Source organism: Engystomops pustulosus, chromosome 3 (assembly GCF_040894005.1).
Source record: "Engystomops pustulosus chromosome 3, aEngPut4.maternal, whole genome shotgun sequence".
NCBI lineage: Eukaryota > Metazoa > Chordata > Amphibia > Anura > Leptodactylidae > Engystomops > Engystomops pustulosus.
The window spans coordinates 153,340,926-153,356,981 of record NC_092413.1 but is presented as its reverse complement, the minus strand read 5'-3'; the positions used below and the strand labels follow the sequence as shown (position 1 = coordinate 153,356,981).

Sequence of the window (16,056 nt, the reverse complement as noted above, 5' to 3'; positions counted from 1 at the left end):
GCTACCAAAATAATCATAGATGAGGGGGGACCCCAGAGTCGAGTCAGTGGACTGGCACAAAATTCTGCACAGTTGTACCGTGCATCAAATTCAGCATGCAATGTCCAGAATAGTGACAGAATAGTGTTGCACGCTCTTTGTTAAAGGTACACCAAAAAAAATTGGAGCACTCCGTCCGTGCAGTGCAGGGGGCGCCAGATTCACGAAAAACGTGAGCCACAATTTATGAATCTGGCACCTCCTGCTTTTTGCAAAATGTGGGCCAGTGTGTCTAATAAACTGTCAGGACTGCATAATGGAGAATGGTTAAAGACATCATCTAAAGAATGTAAAGCTCTGACTAAAACTTTGGTGTATCAATCACTTTCACGACCAAGTGGCTATCTAATCCAATCTTCTTCTAGAAAATATTGGGGCCCATTTACTTACCCGGTCCTGTCGCGCTCCCCAATCCGGACAGTCCGAAGAAGATGGAGTCCGGCGCGATTCACCAAGATTGTGCGTTTGAAATCCTGCATGTATCGCTTCCCCGCCAAGGTCCGCCGGAGTTCACCTTCTTGTGTGTCATTGTGTCATTTATGGGGTTCAATAGCTCTGTAGTGTGTTGAGCAGACCCAAACCAACTTTTACCCCATGGTCCAAAATTTTTCTGGCACCGGCGGTGCTGGGTGCCACAATTTTGAGAAAGATCATTGGTTCCAAAGACACTGGGGTCTGGGTTAAGGACCCGAACTCAAACAAGATTTAAACATTTGGATTCAGAAAATTCTGACTAATCCTTGCCACATTACATTTACATTGGAATATTTTCTTCCTCTAAATATAATTTACACAATTGGCTAGTGTTTCGAGGCATTTTTTATCTTTATTGAAATTTACTGCTGAAGTCTACATAACTACATAACATCTCTGAAAACTTTAGGTAAATATTCTGAAATTGTAATAGACATCTTTGATGGATATACTGTAACTTGGAAATGCTGTTTGCTCTTGTAGGCTCTAAAAGTGGCACATGCTGGAATATCTTTGTCAGAACAAGAGGCATCTGTGGCTTCACCGTTTACTTCTCAAACAACAAATATCCAATGCGTTCCTGAGCTCATAAAGTAAGAGATTGTCTCAATTGTATATGGTTTTTATAGGTTCTTGTCTTCCTCTTGGTTTACCTTCATTACTGGTTAATTATTGAGCAGATGTTTAGAAGTTTTACAGTGTTAACCACTTAATCCTGAAAAGCCCTTATCCATGAAAAGGCTGACCGGGCCTTTTTATTGTGGTTTTAGGGTAATTATTTCTTTTTTGTGTTCTACCTTAAAAATGTTTCAGGAGTTTGTTTTGTGACACATAAAGCTAGTTAAAAAAGCATACTTTCGTTTACAAGACATGAAAAAAATGCTTTTTTGTAATGTTCTTTAACTCAAAATTAACATTATAAATTAATTCACTATTGTATGAGAGTCATTTTGATATGTAATATGTATTGTCTCTGGAAAAAGGGGCAATTGTTTTTCATAGTGTAGCAGGGGATTTTTCACGATTTTATTTTGAAATATTAATGTGTATTTTTTATATATTTTCTTATTTTATTGCTTGTTTATTTTCTTTAAATGTCCTCCATAAGGTCACATAAGACCCGTGGGGGACATTTTAATGTTTAACTTTTTTTATTTAGATTTTTTCTTACAGGTTTTCCACTGTAACTGGGCATTTGTAAGAACCCTAGTTACAGGGGAAATGACCTCCTGACGGGAAGATTTGGGTCTTATAAGACTTCAGCGCTATGTAGTGAGGGAAGGTAGAAGTGGTAATAAACTGCTTCTACCTTCTCCAGAGAGTCTCTGGCTGTCTCAAAGACTCAGTCCTGCTTCTCTCACAACAATATAATACATGATAGATGAAATTTTACTTTTGTGACTTACAAAATGTACTCAAACAGAGGTCCACTAAGCAAGTTATAGTTTTACTCAACAAGCTCCAAACTGGAGAGGACTGAAAATATAGAATTGTCTTCTTAAAGACATCTACCATTAGTCTACTGATAAGAAGCTCATGAGGAACTATAGTCGCAATTGTGGAAATATAGAGTTATAAAACTTATGTAAATTACCCTGGGGCACTCAGGCTACATAACCCTAACACCTCAAGGAGCCTCATATTTTAATTTATACATTACCCCGTAGCACTAGCAGTCCAGCTCCTCCAAGCTCATAGAGTTGTAAATGCTGGTAGATGTCCTTTAAATCACATAACCTACCATCATCTAGCAACGGTGCCTCTTTAGGCATCAATAGAGATGTCTAGTTTCAAAAATCCATTTTGTGCCAAATTAGGGAATTCTCAGTACATAGGGCCTACTGTTTCACATCCTTATTTTTCGGAGAATGGTTACAACCTGAACCTTTGCTTTGCAGTACCTGTCCTACATTATGTAGACTGATTGAAATGGCCACTAGATTTCTCATTTGAAATGATTACATAGTCTAACAATGGTAGTTTATGTAATCCATGCAAAATGAGATATTATGGCTTAATGAGATGTAATGTATTGAGGTTGTTATTAATAAATCAATTAAATCCATTAATTTATGTGCTTTTGCATTCTTATAGGGAAGGTCGAGCTGCTTTGGTCAGTTCATTTGCTGTCTTTAAATATGTAACGCTATATGCAATGATACAATTTATTTGCCTACTCCTGTTCTATTGGGTAAGTGGCTTTTTGTTTTTATTATCAGCTACCAATATATGCTGTTGTAATAGACTACCAATAATTAATACTTAGATTCCAAATTTAAAATGGCAATGTAATTTGAGTTGTTTGGTTGTAGTAACATTAGTGACTGCCTCCTGAATCTTGCACCCCCTGGCTGTCACAGCCTCTTGTAGCCATGCATGCCTGTTTGTCCCCATATGTCCTTCTCTGACCCTTAGGGCACTTGTACGTTACAACACAAGAAAGTAGGTGTCAGTTAGGTGACAAAAATGGCTGACTACCTACTGTCCATTATAAAAGTACAAGTACATAGTTTATTAGGTTTTTAATAGGATTCATTTAGCTGGTTGCATTTAAATCTAATTCATAAAAACTTCTTAATTCCTTTCAATTCTCGCAGCAACTGAAATCAGTGGGTCTGTACCAATACCTTATCCAGGATGTGGGAGTAACAGTGCTGGTGTGTTTAACAAGTAAGTTGGCTACTTGCAGATATTTTGTGTGTTTTTACATAATTCATTTCTCTATTAGTCATTAACTTTTTCTGGGATTACGTGAAACTGTTTACTTGGAACACACTATTTAATGGAGAAGAGCTGTTGAAAAATGACATGACATTATTCATAAAATTGTATAAGCATAAGGACGAAATTACCAGATGTATCCCAGTGATTGATGCTAGATGATAAATATGGAACTCACTTACACTGTCAAGATGATGTTCACCGGATATTTAGCTGGCTTAGTTATTGACAACAATGTGCCAAAATCTTGATGCATTTTTTGGGACAATGGGGCTCATTTACTAAGGGCTCTGCGGCCTCACTTTCGTCGGGTTTCCTGAATTTTTCAGTTTTTTCTGCGAATTCTGCCGTGATTTTGGCTCATGCAATCGGATTTTGGCGCAATCGCGCCGGCTTTCACGCAACGGAAATCGGGGGCGTGGCCTTTGTACAACCCGACGGATTCAGGAAAACCGTGGAATTTAAAAAACGAAATGTGTCGCAAGATCAAGCACTCACATGCACCGAGAAGAATTGCCATACTGTTGCAATATGTCCCGTATATATACAGAACAGAACAGAAAAGACCATACGGCCGTGTGCATGAGGCCTAATTGTGACCCTGGCTTAATGGGTACATTTTTATTATATTTCTCTGTATCCATAGACCATGTGTCAATCAGAAGAACAAGAATGTTCCAATAACTTCAAACGTTTTAACTTGTAACTTGATAAAGTCTTAAACCCATTAATTACTACTGCTTATCCTATCAACTCTTATACCTTCCCTTAAGATTTGAAGGATTGTCCAGATAAACAGTAATTAAAAAAGCAGTGACAATACAAAAAGCCATTGTCAGCATTTCGATTTCACTATCTATAATGTAACAGATCAGTAATAACATATAAGTGAACAGATTTCTATGGTGGTGTGCTTATAATGGTTCCAGCATGATATTGACATGCAACGATTACATGGTTTCGATGTAATTTTATTTTGCTTTATGTTTCTTACAACAGTGAGTTTAACCCAAGCATATCCAAAACTGGCTCCATACAGACCTCCAGCCCAACTGATATCACCCCCTCTTCTGTTATCTGTGATGTTTAATATTCTTCTCGTTTTGGCCATTCAGATATGTGCCTTTGTACTGGTACAGAAGCAGCCATGGTACAGCACGTCTAATTTTAGGTAAATTTGTATTGAATTACGTTGTTATTTCTCCCCCTCCTTCAGCCTGCCATCTTCATAAAAAACCTGTCTTTTTATTTTCCCCACTATTGCCATTCTCTACTACAGGGGTCTCAAACTCAATTTACCTGGGGGCCGCTGGAGGTAGATTCTGGGTAAGGCTGGGCCGCATCAAGTTTTCCACACAAAATGCGCTTACAAAATATCATTATTCAGATTCAAATGTCATGGCGTCTCCCAGCGCAAGGAAAGCCCCGAGCGGGGAGACGTGTTTTCTCTATGAACGCGTCCTGTGCACCGAGGGGTCCCAAGCTCCTACCGCACTGAGCCCAGTCAGGGACACTCCATCCCCCCCTCCCCCCCGGTACTTGCCTCCCCGTGTCCCTCCCATCGAAGAAGATGAAGTCGCCGCTCTGACTTGCACCAAGTGCGTTCAGAGCGGCGACTTCATCTTTTTCAAGTACCGGAGGGAAGGGGATTAACCGGTTACGGGCCCTTTCCTGTTTTTTCATGTCCATTTTTCACTCCCCACCTTCAAAAATCTATAACTTTTTTATTTTTACACGTAAAGAGCTGTGTGACGGCTTGTTTTCTGCGTAACAAATTGCACTTCATAGTGATGGTATTAAATATTCCATGCCATGTACTCGGAAGCGGGAAAAAAATTCCAAATGCAATGAAAATGCATTTGCGCCATTTTCTTGTGGGCTTGGATATTACGTCTTTCACTGAGCGCCCCAAATGACATGTCTACTTTATTCTTTGGGTCGGTACGATTAAGGGGATACCAAATTTGTATAGGTTTTATAATGTTTTCATACATTTACAAAAATTAAAACCTGTACAAAAATTATTTTTTTGATTTTGCCAACTTCTGGCGCTAATAACTTTTTTATACTTTGGTGTACGGAGCTGTGGGTGGTGTCATTTTTTGCGAAATATGACAATATTTTCAATTATATCATTTTTAGGACTGTACGACCTTTTGATCACTTTTTATAGATTTTTTTATATTTTTCAAAATGGCAAAAAAGTGCCATTTTCGACTTTGGGCGCTATTTTCCGTAACGGGGTTAAACGCATTGTAAAAAACGTTATCATATTTTGATAGATCGGGCATTTTCGGACGCGTCGATACCTGATGTGTTTATGATTTTTACTGTTTATTTATATTTATGTCAGTTCTAGGGAAAGGGGGGTGATTTGAAATTTAATGTTTTTTTATTATAATTTTTTTTTAAAAAACTTTTTTTTAATTTTTATTTATACTATTTTTCAGACTCCCTAGGGTACTTTAACCCTAGGTTGTCTGATCGATCCTATCATATATTGCCATACTACAGTATGGCAGTATATGGGGATTTTCCTCCTCATTCATTACAATGTGCTATCAGCACATTGTAATGAAGGGGTTAAAACGAAATAGCCTCGGGTCTACGGAAGACCCGAGGCTACCATGGAGACGGATCGCTGCCCCGCGGGCCGCGAGTTTGAGACCCCTGCTCTACTATTTGAATATTTAGAGTAATTCCTCCGGGCATACTGTACACTGTAATATCAGAGAAATATCATTGTCTTATTTTGTATGTTAACTATTTTATAGTTTAAGTGGACATAAACATGTCAACTTCAGTCTACATTTCAGTGCTAACCATCATTATAAGTACAGTTTGTGTTAATCTGAAACGAATTCTGAGTCAAGATATATATTATTTCAATAAAGATTTCAGAGCTGAGCATTCTATACTGATTAAATGTACTGGTGCTTTTCTGGTGGTTTCCATTTTGACAAGGGTAAAATTTAAATGTGTTACTGTATGTTTTCTCTTCTTTTCTTTTGGAAGTTCACAATAAATATTGTGAAAGTTTCAATTGAAGCCTCTTACCATAAATTTTATAAATGTTTACGGTAATTTATAATATTCTATGTTTTACTAAATATAATGTTCTCTTTTTAGTGCTTGTGTAACCAATTTTGATAACCTCAACTTTACGAATGGCAGCACTGCAGAATTTCAGGAATTTTCTGAATATGAAAATTTTGAGAGCACAACATTGTGGTCAATAACAACCATTAGCTGTATAATTCTGGCCTTTGTGTTTTCCAAAGGAAAACCTTTCCGAAAACCTATATACACTAACTGTGAGTATATTTTAAATGCAAGAGAATATAATGGTGTGGAGTGCATTTATCAGTGGTTTTCTGATATTTTTTTTTTCCAACTGTTTTGTCACTGTTGAGTTTTTATGTGACATTTGAGCAAAGTGCACTCAAACTTGCAACAACTAATTTGTCTCTAAACTCAGTTGGTTCTGCCCCCAAATGTTGGAATAAAGGCAATTGCTCACTGTTGGGTGTTTTTCTGTCTGAATTGATACATGGTAGGGCTGAATCTGCGGGTTCATTTGTGGCTTTTTCACAAAAGTTTGTTCGTGGAATGTTTGAGGCGCAAAAAAGTGTGCCTCACATTTAAGTACAAAGCCAGGTATACAATAAATGTTATGCAAAAAGAAGATACCAGCCAAGCACAAAAAAGCACTCATCAAACCAAAAAATAATGATAAATGCCCCCCATTGTTTTCATACATTTCAGAGATGGTAGGATTTGAGATTTACTGCAAAAAATTGGGTAATGAAAAGATGATATTGAATATTTGTTGGTATTAGAAAATAATTAGATATTAATACATATCCAGCCACTTATGTTTTTTGTAATAAGCAATTTATAGTATCTATTAAGATAAGGCATATACACTACCACTCCCATGCCGTATCCAGACTATTTTGTGTTTTTCCATGAAAACTCATAGTTTATCCTTTAAATGAGTTGTAAATTGAATAGAAATTATAGTCCAAACATTGACAAGGTCTGAAATATTTTATTTTCATTTGAAATAATAATTTTCTTCTTCAAACTTTGTTTTCATCAAAGAAGCTCCCTTTGCTTCAATTCCAGCACTGCAGACCTTTGGCTTTCTCGCTGTTGTTTTGCTAAGGTAATCTGGAGAAATTTCACCCCATGCTTCCAGAAGCCCCTCCCACAAGTTGGATTGGCTTGATGGGCACTTTCTGCATACCATACAGTCAATCTGCTACCACAAAACTATCTAATATGCACTTCATCTGAACTTCTTAGTGACACTTTAGTTTAGTAGATGTTACACACAAATGTACTGTTCTAATACCCAGTTGGACTATATTGCTATAAGTATTGAAGTAAGGGGCGCAAAAATGGAGAATGTAATAACATTATACTTATTTTTCTTTTTTTACAGATATTTTTGTAGTTCTGCTCCCGATACAATTAGCAGTTTGTCTATTTATTTTATTTGCTGATATTCAGCGGATATACAAGGGTTTGCAAGTAAGTATAACATTTATTAATATTATCTTGTTAACTTAACTAACTAATTAACTAATTAGCATAAATAAATAGTGCTGACAATAATGCCATTGCTTTCCCTCCATATTTTTTACTGCTTTTCCCAGTTTCTGTAAATCAGCTTTCTATCCTCTATGCACTAATGAAATACTTACCATGCTCCTGCTCCATGTTCCTGTGTTGCTATGGTAGTTCTTGTTTGCAAACTGTACCCGACTGGGAATTCATTCAAAGAGTGGCTTCCTTGTACCAAGAAACAACAGAGGAAGTGAAGTCCCTTGGAGAACAGAAAGGACTTCTGAGGAGGCCACTCATCAGATGCAGCATAATTTCCGATTAGACGCAGGCCCAAAACCTGAGTGCCCTGGGGTATTTCCAGGCAGCCATTGGATAGTCTAATCTCCTGAGAGATGAATCAAGTAAATATGCTGTAGGTTAGGATACAGTTAATCTTTAGCTTCCTTGTATTCTCTGTTGTTGGAGATACACAGCTCACCACAGGACAAAGAAGCAGAAGAAAAGGCCTAGGGAAGCAGGTTTACTTTTTTTTAAGTCTCATTATTAAATTGTATCAAAGATTCCATCCAGACATTAAAGGGGTATTCCCATCTGGGCATTTACATTTAATTTAATTATTTTTCCATATGTATGCATTTCTTCAATTAAATATTATAAAAAAAATGTTCCTGTGTGAAGATAATTTCTCATAAATGTAGCCATGCAGTCCCTTAGAAACAAGATGGCTTCCTTGGATACAACCACCTCACATTTTGGCAGCGGTGGCCAGCCATGCGCTATTGAGCCCTGTTTGACCACCTGGCTTCAGCAATCATTACCACTGGACAAAAACATTTTGTTTCTTTATGCAATTACTCCAGCGCAGGTGGGCATATCCAAGGAGTCAGTCTTGTTTCTAAGGGACCATATCACTACATTTATGAGAAATTATCTTCAGACAGGTAATTTTTTTTAATAACATCGAATTGAAGAAATGTTTATATATGGCAGATTAATAAAACAGAATGTGAATGCCCAGATAAGAATACCCCTTTATCTATAATACAGGCCATAAGTATGTCTGTTAACATTTAATGTGATGTTATAGGCCTATAACATCACTTTATAATAACATGCCTTTATCATATAATATGTCAAAAAGGAAACAAAAGGATTCCTAGTATATGGCTAAAGGAAAACAATAGAAAAATTCACAGAATTCTATCGTATAAACATATAATAGGTTAGAGATCTCCCACACCCTCTTTTTTATCACATTATTTACCGTATATACTCTAGTATAAGCCAAGTTTTTCATCACAAAAAATGTGCTGAAAAACCTCAGCTATACTCACCCTCCAGCTCCCCGATGTTGGTGCGGCTCCTTTTTTGTCTTGCCCGAGGCTCCTCTTCTTTCTTCCATCTTCTGTTATAGCTGGCAGAGATGTGACCATGTTATCTGATGACCAGCACATCCTATGATATCATAGTATGCGCATGCTGGCAGAGCGCATGGCCACGTCTCTACAGGCTGTTACAGAAGACCAAAGAAAGAAGAGGGGCTATGGGGAAGACATAAGAGGAGCCGTGCTGACATTGGGGAGCTGCGCTGAGCATCGGGGCTGCTGGAGGGTGAGTATATAAGTTTATTTTTTTTAAGTGCTGAGTGGGCTGGCTGTATACTACTGGGGGCTAGCAAGCTGTATATTATAGGGAGCTAGCTGTATACTACAGGGAGAAGGCTGGCTGTATGCTACAGGGGGCTGGCAGGCTGTATACTATAGAAATCTGGCTGCATACTACAGGGGGCTGGCTAGCTGTATACTACATGGGGCTGACTGGCTGTGACCGATGCATTTCCCACCCTCGGCTTATACTCGAGTCAATAGGTCTTCCCAGTTTTTGGTGGTAAAATTAGGGGCCTCAGCTTATACTTGGATCGGCTTATACTCGAGCATATAGGGTATATTAACCATTCATATATTCCCTGATTTCCTAATTAAGTATATTGCAATGTTTATTATTATCTCTGACCAATCCCTGCCTGGTACTTGCTGCCAAGACAAATTGTTGCACAGTTACAGATTGAACAGGGAAGCTATATATGTATGAATACAGTTAATTTTTGTCTTCTTTTTGTTCACATTTTAGCTTGTCTGTACACCCACGATCTGGAGGGTTGCGGTTCTTGTAATGTTGATCATTTTCTTTCTTATTTCTTTCATTGTTGAGGTAAGCTGAACTGTTTTATATAGTTACATAGTTAGCTGGAAAAAAATACCTTTATTGACCTTTATTTGAAGTGTTAAACCCCAAAAAGAGACAGAAATGATCCTTTGTGGAAAAATCCCTTCCCCACTCCAAATGTATCAGACAGAAAAATCCTTGGAGCAACATTTCCCTCAAAGTCATCTCTGATAGCTCCTGTAAAAGGACTTCAACAAATCTGTTATTATCAACATTCATTCTTTGATTAATAATAACCAAGTTTACTCTTAATAATGAAGCTAACCCATTTTTGTAGCTTGTTGGGCATAAAAAGGTAACTGTATGTTGTGGTGGAGAGACACAACTACAACCAAATGTATGGTCTGCAGCTTGGTAGAAAATATGAATTCTCTCTAGCTCTGGTAACTTGGTCCCTTCACTTCTAAAGATAATCAATATTATAATATTAATCAATGCACCTTATTGAAGTTCTGATTTTGAATGCTATCTTATTGCCACTATACACCATTAGTAACAAATTTTATAATGACTCCATATTTTGACCTTAATACAGTTATAGTACCACAAATAAGTTAAAACTTAAAAATAATATATATTGTGACTTTAAAACCAACGGTAGTCTAATTTTTCCATTCATGAAGGACATCAAGGACAGCTGCAGCACAGTATAAAATGGGATGCAAACTATTTATAGAGGTCTCTCAAATTTTAGAGATAACTTTAAAACCCTGTGATTCTTCAAAGTGAGTATAGGAATAGATTGTGTTATGACACTCTAGGACAGGTTTATGGGCATCATAATGGCAGGTAAATGGGAGTTAACCAAAGAAGACAGACAAAATTATAAACTTTGAAATGGTCTATAGGGAAATTACTAAGAACTTAAGTCAGTACAATTTCCAACAAAAGATATTTGGGAACTGAGGGAAACTCTGATAGGAAGAGATCTGTCAGACCAAAGGTCACTACAAAATCAGATAACAGGTTTTGAGGTACCAACTACAATAAATGAAAAAGTGTCCAACCATCTGTCTAAACAAGAGCACATTTTAATGAAAAAAAAAAAATTCATAGCGATTTGCACAAGTCAATCATTGATGGATATAAATAAAGTATATAAACAACTTTTTAAGGAGTAAAAACGTATGTCACAGTCATAAAACTTTAGACAAACATTGGTTTAATTCTTCTTTTATTAGTAGGTAGACAGGTTAGCCATCAATTAACACATTTCCATTTTAAATGTATAGAGAAGACTATCTGCATCAGGTTAATTATTAGCAAGAAAGTCACTGCTGAGACTGTGAAATTAGGAAAAAAAAACCTTCCCTGGGTCAAGCAGTGCCTCCTATGGACTATTGAAGAGGGGAAGAAGATCTTATCATTGAGTAGGTATAGGGATGGTTCATCAATGTATAACATAACTCTCAAGCATAGAGATGGAAGTATGACTATCTAGGGCTCTTTTGTTGACTCCAGACCTGGAGACCTACATATGATTATTGAAATAACAGACACAAAGGCTACCACTGTATTTTCATGTGCCCTACAATACCCTCTGATGTAGTCCTAGTTGGTCAAGGGGTCATATTAAATCAAGGAAATGACCAATCCATACCTCTAAGTCAGAGCTAGAGGAGAAGAACACATCCACATTGAGCTTGTTTGGCATGAATTGTGCAGAAGGGTGAATGCAAGGTAACCTACAAGTGCAGCACATTTGTGGGAACTTCTGCAACAATGTTGGGAAGAAACATATAAACAACACCTGAAAACAACTGTAGAATAAATGCCTTCATTGTGTAACTCTACTCTGTGTATTTCTTCTATGCTTTCATTTCAAACTACATGCAAAACAATAATCTACAGTAATCTATGTACATATCAGTACTGGAAAGGCTGGAAATATTGAGTTGTTCTAAAATTTTGACCAGTGTTGTAAATGGTTAGCCTAAGGTTATATTTCTATTACAGAGTGCTATATTTACAGTTTTTTTTAACTTTCCCTCTTTTAAGGAATCTATTATTGAAAATAGAAGACTTTGGCTATTTCTAAAAAGAAACTTTAATTACCAGTCTCATAGCAAGTACAGAGAATTGTACAGAGCTATTCAGAATGACCCAAACTGGCCTCCTGCCAATAAAACACAATATGCCAACCTACTGGATGAAGAACACAAGGAAACTTTCTACAATAACCCGTGTTACAAGTCTGATGAAGATGGAATTAATGGATAATACATCAAAATTTAAATTATTGAACAATAAATTATCTATATTTTAATTATGTAGAGTACAACAACAAAAAAACAGCTCGAAATGAACCTCTGGAACTGCACATTGAAACAAGAGGATGATTTGGGCTTTGGACACAGATTGGGATACAGGTTTTGCTTATTGTTTCTGACTACAGTTTTACATACATTTGCTAGCTGAGGAAGTTCAGAAAAATACTTCAGAGTAAGTTCCTGTAACATACTGTTCTGTAATAAGATAAATTTGGATCAGTAATAATGTACAGTTTCAGGCACATTGTAGTCCTACAGATTAAAGAATAAAAATATGACTTTTAACCCCTTAACGCTCTGCGCCGTAGCTCTACGGTATAGAGGTATAAGGGATGTATGAAGAGGGCTCACGGGCTGAGTCCTCTTCATACAGAGGTGGGGGTTTTTGCATTTTGCACAAAACCCCCACCGCTAATAACCGCGGTCGGTGCTTGCACCGATCGCGGCTATTAACCCTCTAAACGCCGCCCGCAAAGTCGCGGGCGGCGTTTAAAAGACGGCGGCGCGTGGGCGCCGCCATCTTTTTTTCGATCGCCACGCCCCCGAACGTCATCGGGGGGCGGCGATCGGTTACCATGGTAGCCTCGGGTCTTCTCTTGACACGAGGCTACATGGTTTATGCAGGTTCGTTACAATGAGCCAGTGGCTCATTGTAATGTAAGACCTGCAAAAACGCCATATATTGCAATACTGTAGTATTGCAGTATATGGTAGGAGCGATCTGATCATCTAGGGTTAATGTACCCTAGATGGTCTAAAAAATAGTGAAAAAAAAAAGAAAAAAAAAAGTTTAAAAAATAAAAAAAATTAATAAAATATTAAAAGTTCAAATCACCCCCCTTTCCCTAGAACGGATATAAAACATAACAAACAGTAAAAATCACAGACATATTAGGTATCGCCGCGTCCCAAAATGCCCGATCTATCAAAATATAAAAACGGTTACGGCCGGCGGTGACCTCCGAGGCGGGAAATGGCGCCCAAATGTCCGAAATGCGACTTTTACACCTTTTTACATAACATAAAAAATGAAATAAAAAATGATCAAAATGTCGCACAGACCTCAAAATGGTAGCAATGAAAACGTCGCCTCATTTCGCAAAAAATGACCCCTCACACATTTCCGTGCGCCAAAGTATGAAAAAGTTATTAGCGTCAGAAGATGGCAAAAATTTTTTTTTCTTTTTTGTACACATTCGTTTAATTTTTGAAAATGTATTAAAACACAATAAAACCTATATAAATTTGGTATCACCGCGATCGCACCGAACCAAAGAATAAAGTAGGTGTGTTATTTGGAGCGAAGAGTGAAAGTCGTAAAAACTGAGCCCACAAGAACGTGACGCACGTGCGGTTTTTTTTAAATTTTTCCACATTTGGAATTTTTTTTCAGCTTCGCAGTACACGGCATGTTAAAATAAATAACATCACGGGAAAGTAAAATTTGTTACGCACAAAATAAGCCCTCACACAGGTCTGTACACGTAAAAATGAAAAAGTTATGGATTTTTGAAGTTGGAGAGCGAGAAATGAGCCGGAAAACCCTCCGTCCTTAAGGGGTTAAAAGGCATAGTGATCAGATTTGTTAGTAAATCTGTCCTATTGTTTCATAGGACACTTTGATTTCTCTGTGATGACTTGTTTTGTACATGAACACCATTATCTGTAAAGTATGTGGAATATGATGCGCTATATAAATAAAGATATATTATTGATAGCATCTGTAAAAATGCATTTTTCTGCTTTAGATTCACCTTTGTCATTGGTGCTATTTGTTCTGGCCACTGCCATATCTACTGAATCCATCGCAGATAACTGCAGGGGGACAAATGCTGTTGTGTCACTGAGACCAGAAGCAGCAGTTACTATGACTGGAAGCCAAGCTATTGCATTAGCAGTCAGGATAGTACAAAAATGTGTGATAATAGAGGAGGTTTCATTTGTCTTGTCCCTGTTAGCAGAATGTGAAGCTGTGACAGCCCTTGTCTAATATAGTGCTCAAAAGTCAATATAGTTATAGTTTAAATATGCCCTAACTAACACCAGTGCCTGATGCTACAAAATTATCCTTGGGGTAGGATTTCTCTTCCAATAATTTAGCTTTTTCTAAAACACGACTATATCAGTAACCTGACTGAGACTGTTGTATCAACTTTATAATTTTACCTGGTATCCAGGGACATCTATGGCAATATAGTGTGAAAAACTGGTGGCAGGTTCCCTTTAATCTCTTAACTACGAGTTTGCCTCTGGTATACCCTCTCACTGACCCTGGCTTCATATTAGGGCTTGCTGTCCTTTCCTCTTCCTGACCTGGGTCAGGAAGTAAAAGTTCTTCTTATAGAGACTTCCAATTAAGACCACTGTGTAGGCATGCTCCACTATGGTATCCTGGGAAAATATGCAAAGTTTTCCAGGATGTGATTTTAGCTACCTTGTAAGGCAGCTCCCTTGACATCAAGCATGACCTTCAGGAAGCCTTATGACATTATGAGGGATTCAAACCAAACCAACCAGGTCTAAACAGTGCTGTCTGCTGTTGGGAATCTGTTCCTTCTGGAATAGATTTACTGGTTTGGTTTAATCCCACATCATGATATAAGGCTTTCTGAAGGTCATGCTTGATGTCAAGGGAACTGCCTTACAAGGTAGCTAAAAGAGGTATGTTTTTCTTATCCCATCCTGGAAAACTTTTCATATTTTCCTAGAATCCTCTAGTGGAGCATCAATGGCTATAAGACTCCACACACCTTCACGGCGGTCTTAATTGGCAGTCTCCTTAAGGAGAACTCTTACTTCCCGTCACAAGCCTCTCACCAAGCCAAATCATTTCCCTGCACTGTACTGAGGAAATAGAATAGATTTACTGGTTTTGTTTTAATCAAGTTATAAGGCTTCCTGAAGATCATTTGGCAATATTTAGACTGTCTGTCTAAGTTTTCAGCTCTTATTAGTTAGCTAAGTCCAGCCTAGAAAAAGATGCCACATTTTGGAACTTTACATTTTTTACATTTTTTTAAGGTTCTTTAACTAAGGCCATGCCTCATTTGCCATTGTCTTGCCCTTTGTGGCAAATCATACATAAAACCACACTGAAAGCTTTTTTTTTGGCAATACAGCCCGTCCTCTCAGGGCAGCTGTCATGGGTGGTCCCGCGACCCATATCGCCGGTCACGGGCTCACCTGTGCTCTACGGGGCTCACAGGCGTGGCGCCAGCGCAGCTCTCTTCTTCCCGTGCCTGATTCCCTGCCGAGCTCCGTGCGAGCAAGTTCCCGTCTCCTAGGGCGCGCATGCGGCACCTCCAGGAAATGTGAAGGGCCAGTGCATCGCTAATTGGTGCACTGGCTGATCACTTCCCATTTAAAGGTCCAGCACCTTCCTTGCTATCTTGCCGGATCTTTGTGCCTCACAGCCTGTGAGAAAGCTCTACTACGATTTACCTGCGTTCCTGTGTCTCCTGCGCTCCCATGTCTCCTGCTATCCTGTGTCCCTCTGTGTTTCTGTGATACCTGAGCTCCTCCATGTTCCTGTGTACCAGTGTTCCTCTGTGCTGCTGCCCTGTGTACCAGTGTTTCTCCATGCTGCTGTCCTATGTTCCGTGTTCTCGTACCCATCTGCTTCGACCTCCTGTTGCTGACCCCGGAGTTTACTCTGACGTTGCACCTCTGCCGCCTGCCCTGACCCTGTGCCTGGACTTTGACCACAAGATTGTCTGCCATCTCTGTACCTCGACTTTAGCCGCCACTGCAGACA

General features: G+C 38.3%; 1 protein-coding gene across 2 annotated transcripts in view; it reads left to right on the top strand.

Annotated features, from left to right (window-relative positions):
- LOC140122127 (probable cation-transporting ATPase 13A4) overlaps positions 1-12,789 on the top strand; it is a 64,235-nt gene extending 51,446 nt beyond the window's left edge. For both annotated transcript variants that reach the window (XM_072142621.1, XM_072142622.1), the window contains 8 exons: positions 997-1,106; positions 2,608-2,704; positions 3,111-3,183; positions 4,234-4,405; positions 6,364-6,548; positions 7,682-7,770; positions 9,937-10,017; positions 12,031-12,789. In XM_072142621.1, coding sequence (XP_071998722.1) covers positions 997-1,106; positions 2,608-2,704; positions 3,111-3,183; positions 4,234-4,405; positions 6,364-6,548; positions 7,682-7,770; positions 9,937-10,017; positions 12,031-12,252 — 1,029 coding nt within the window. In that variant the 3' untranslated portion in view covers positions 12,253-12,789. The remainder of the gene's footprint in view (positions 1-996; positions 1,107-2,607; positions 2,705-3,110; positions 3,184-4,233; positions 4,406-6,363; positions 6,549-7,681; positions 7,771-9,936; positions 10,018-12,030) is intronic.
- Positions 12,790-16,056: the final 3,267 nt, after the last annotated feature.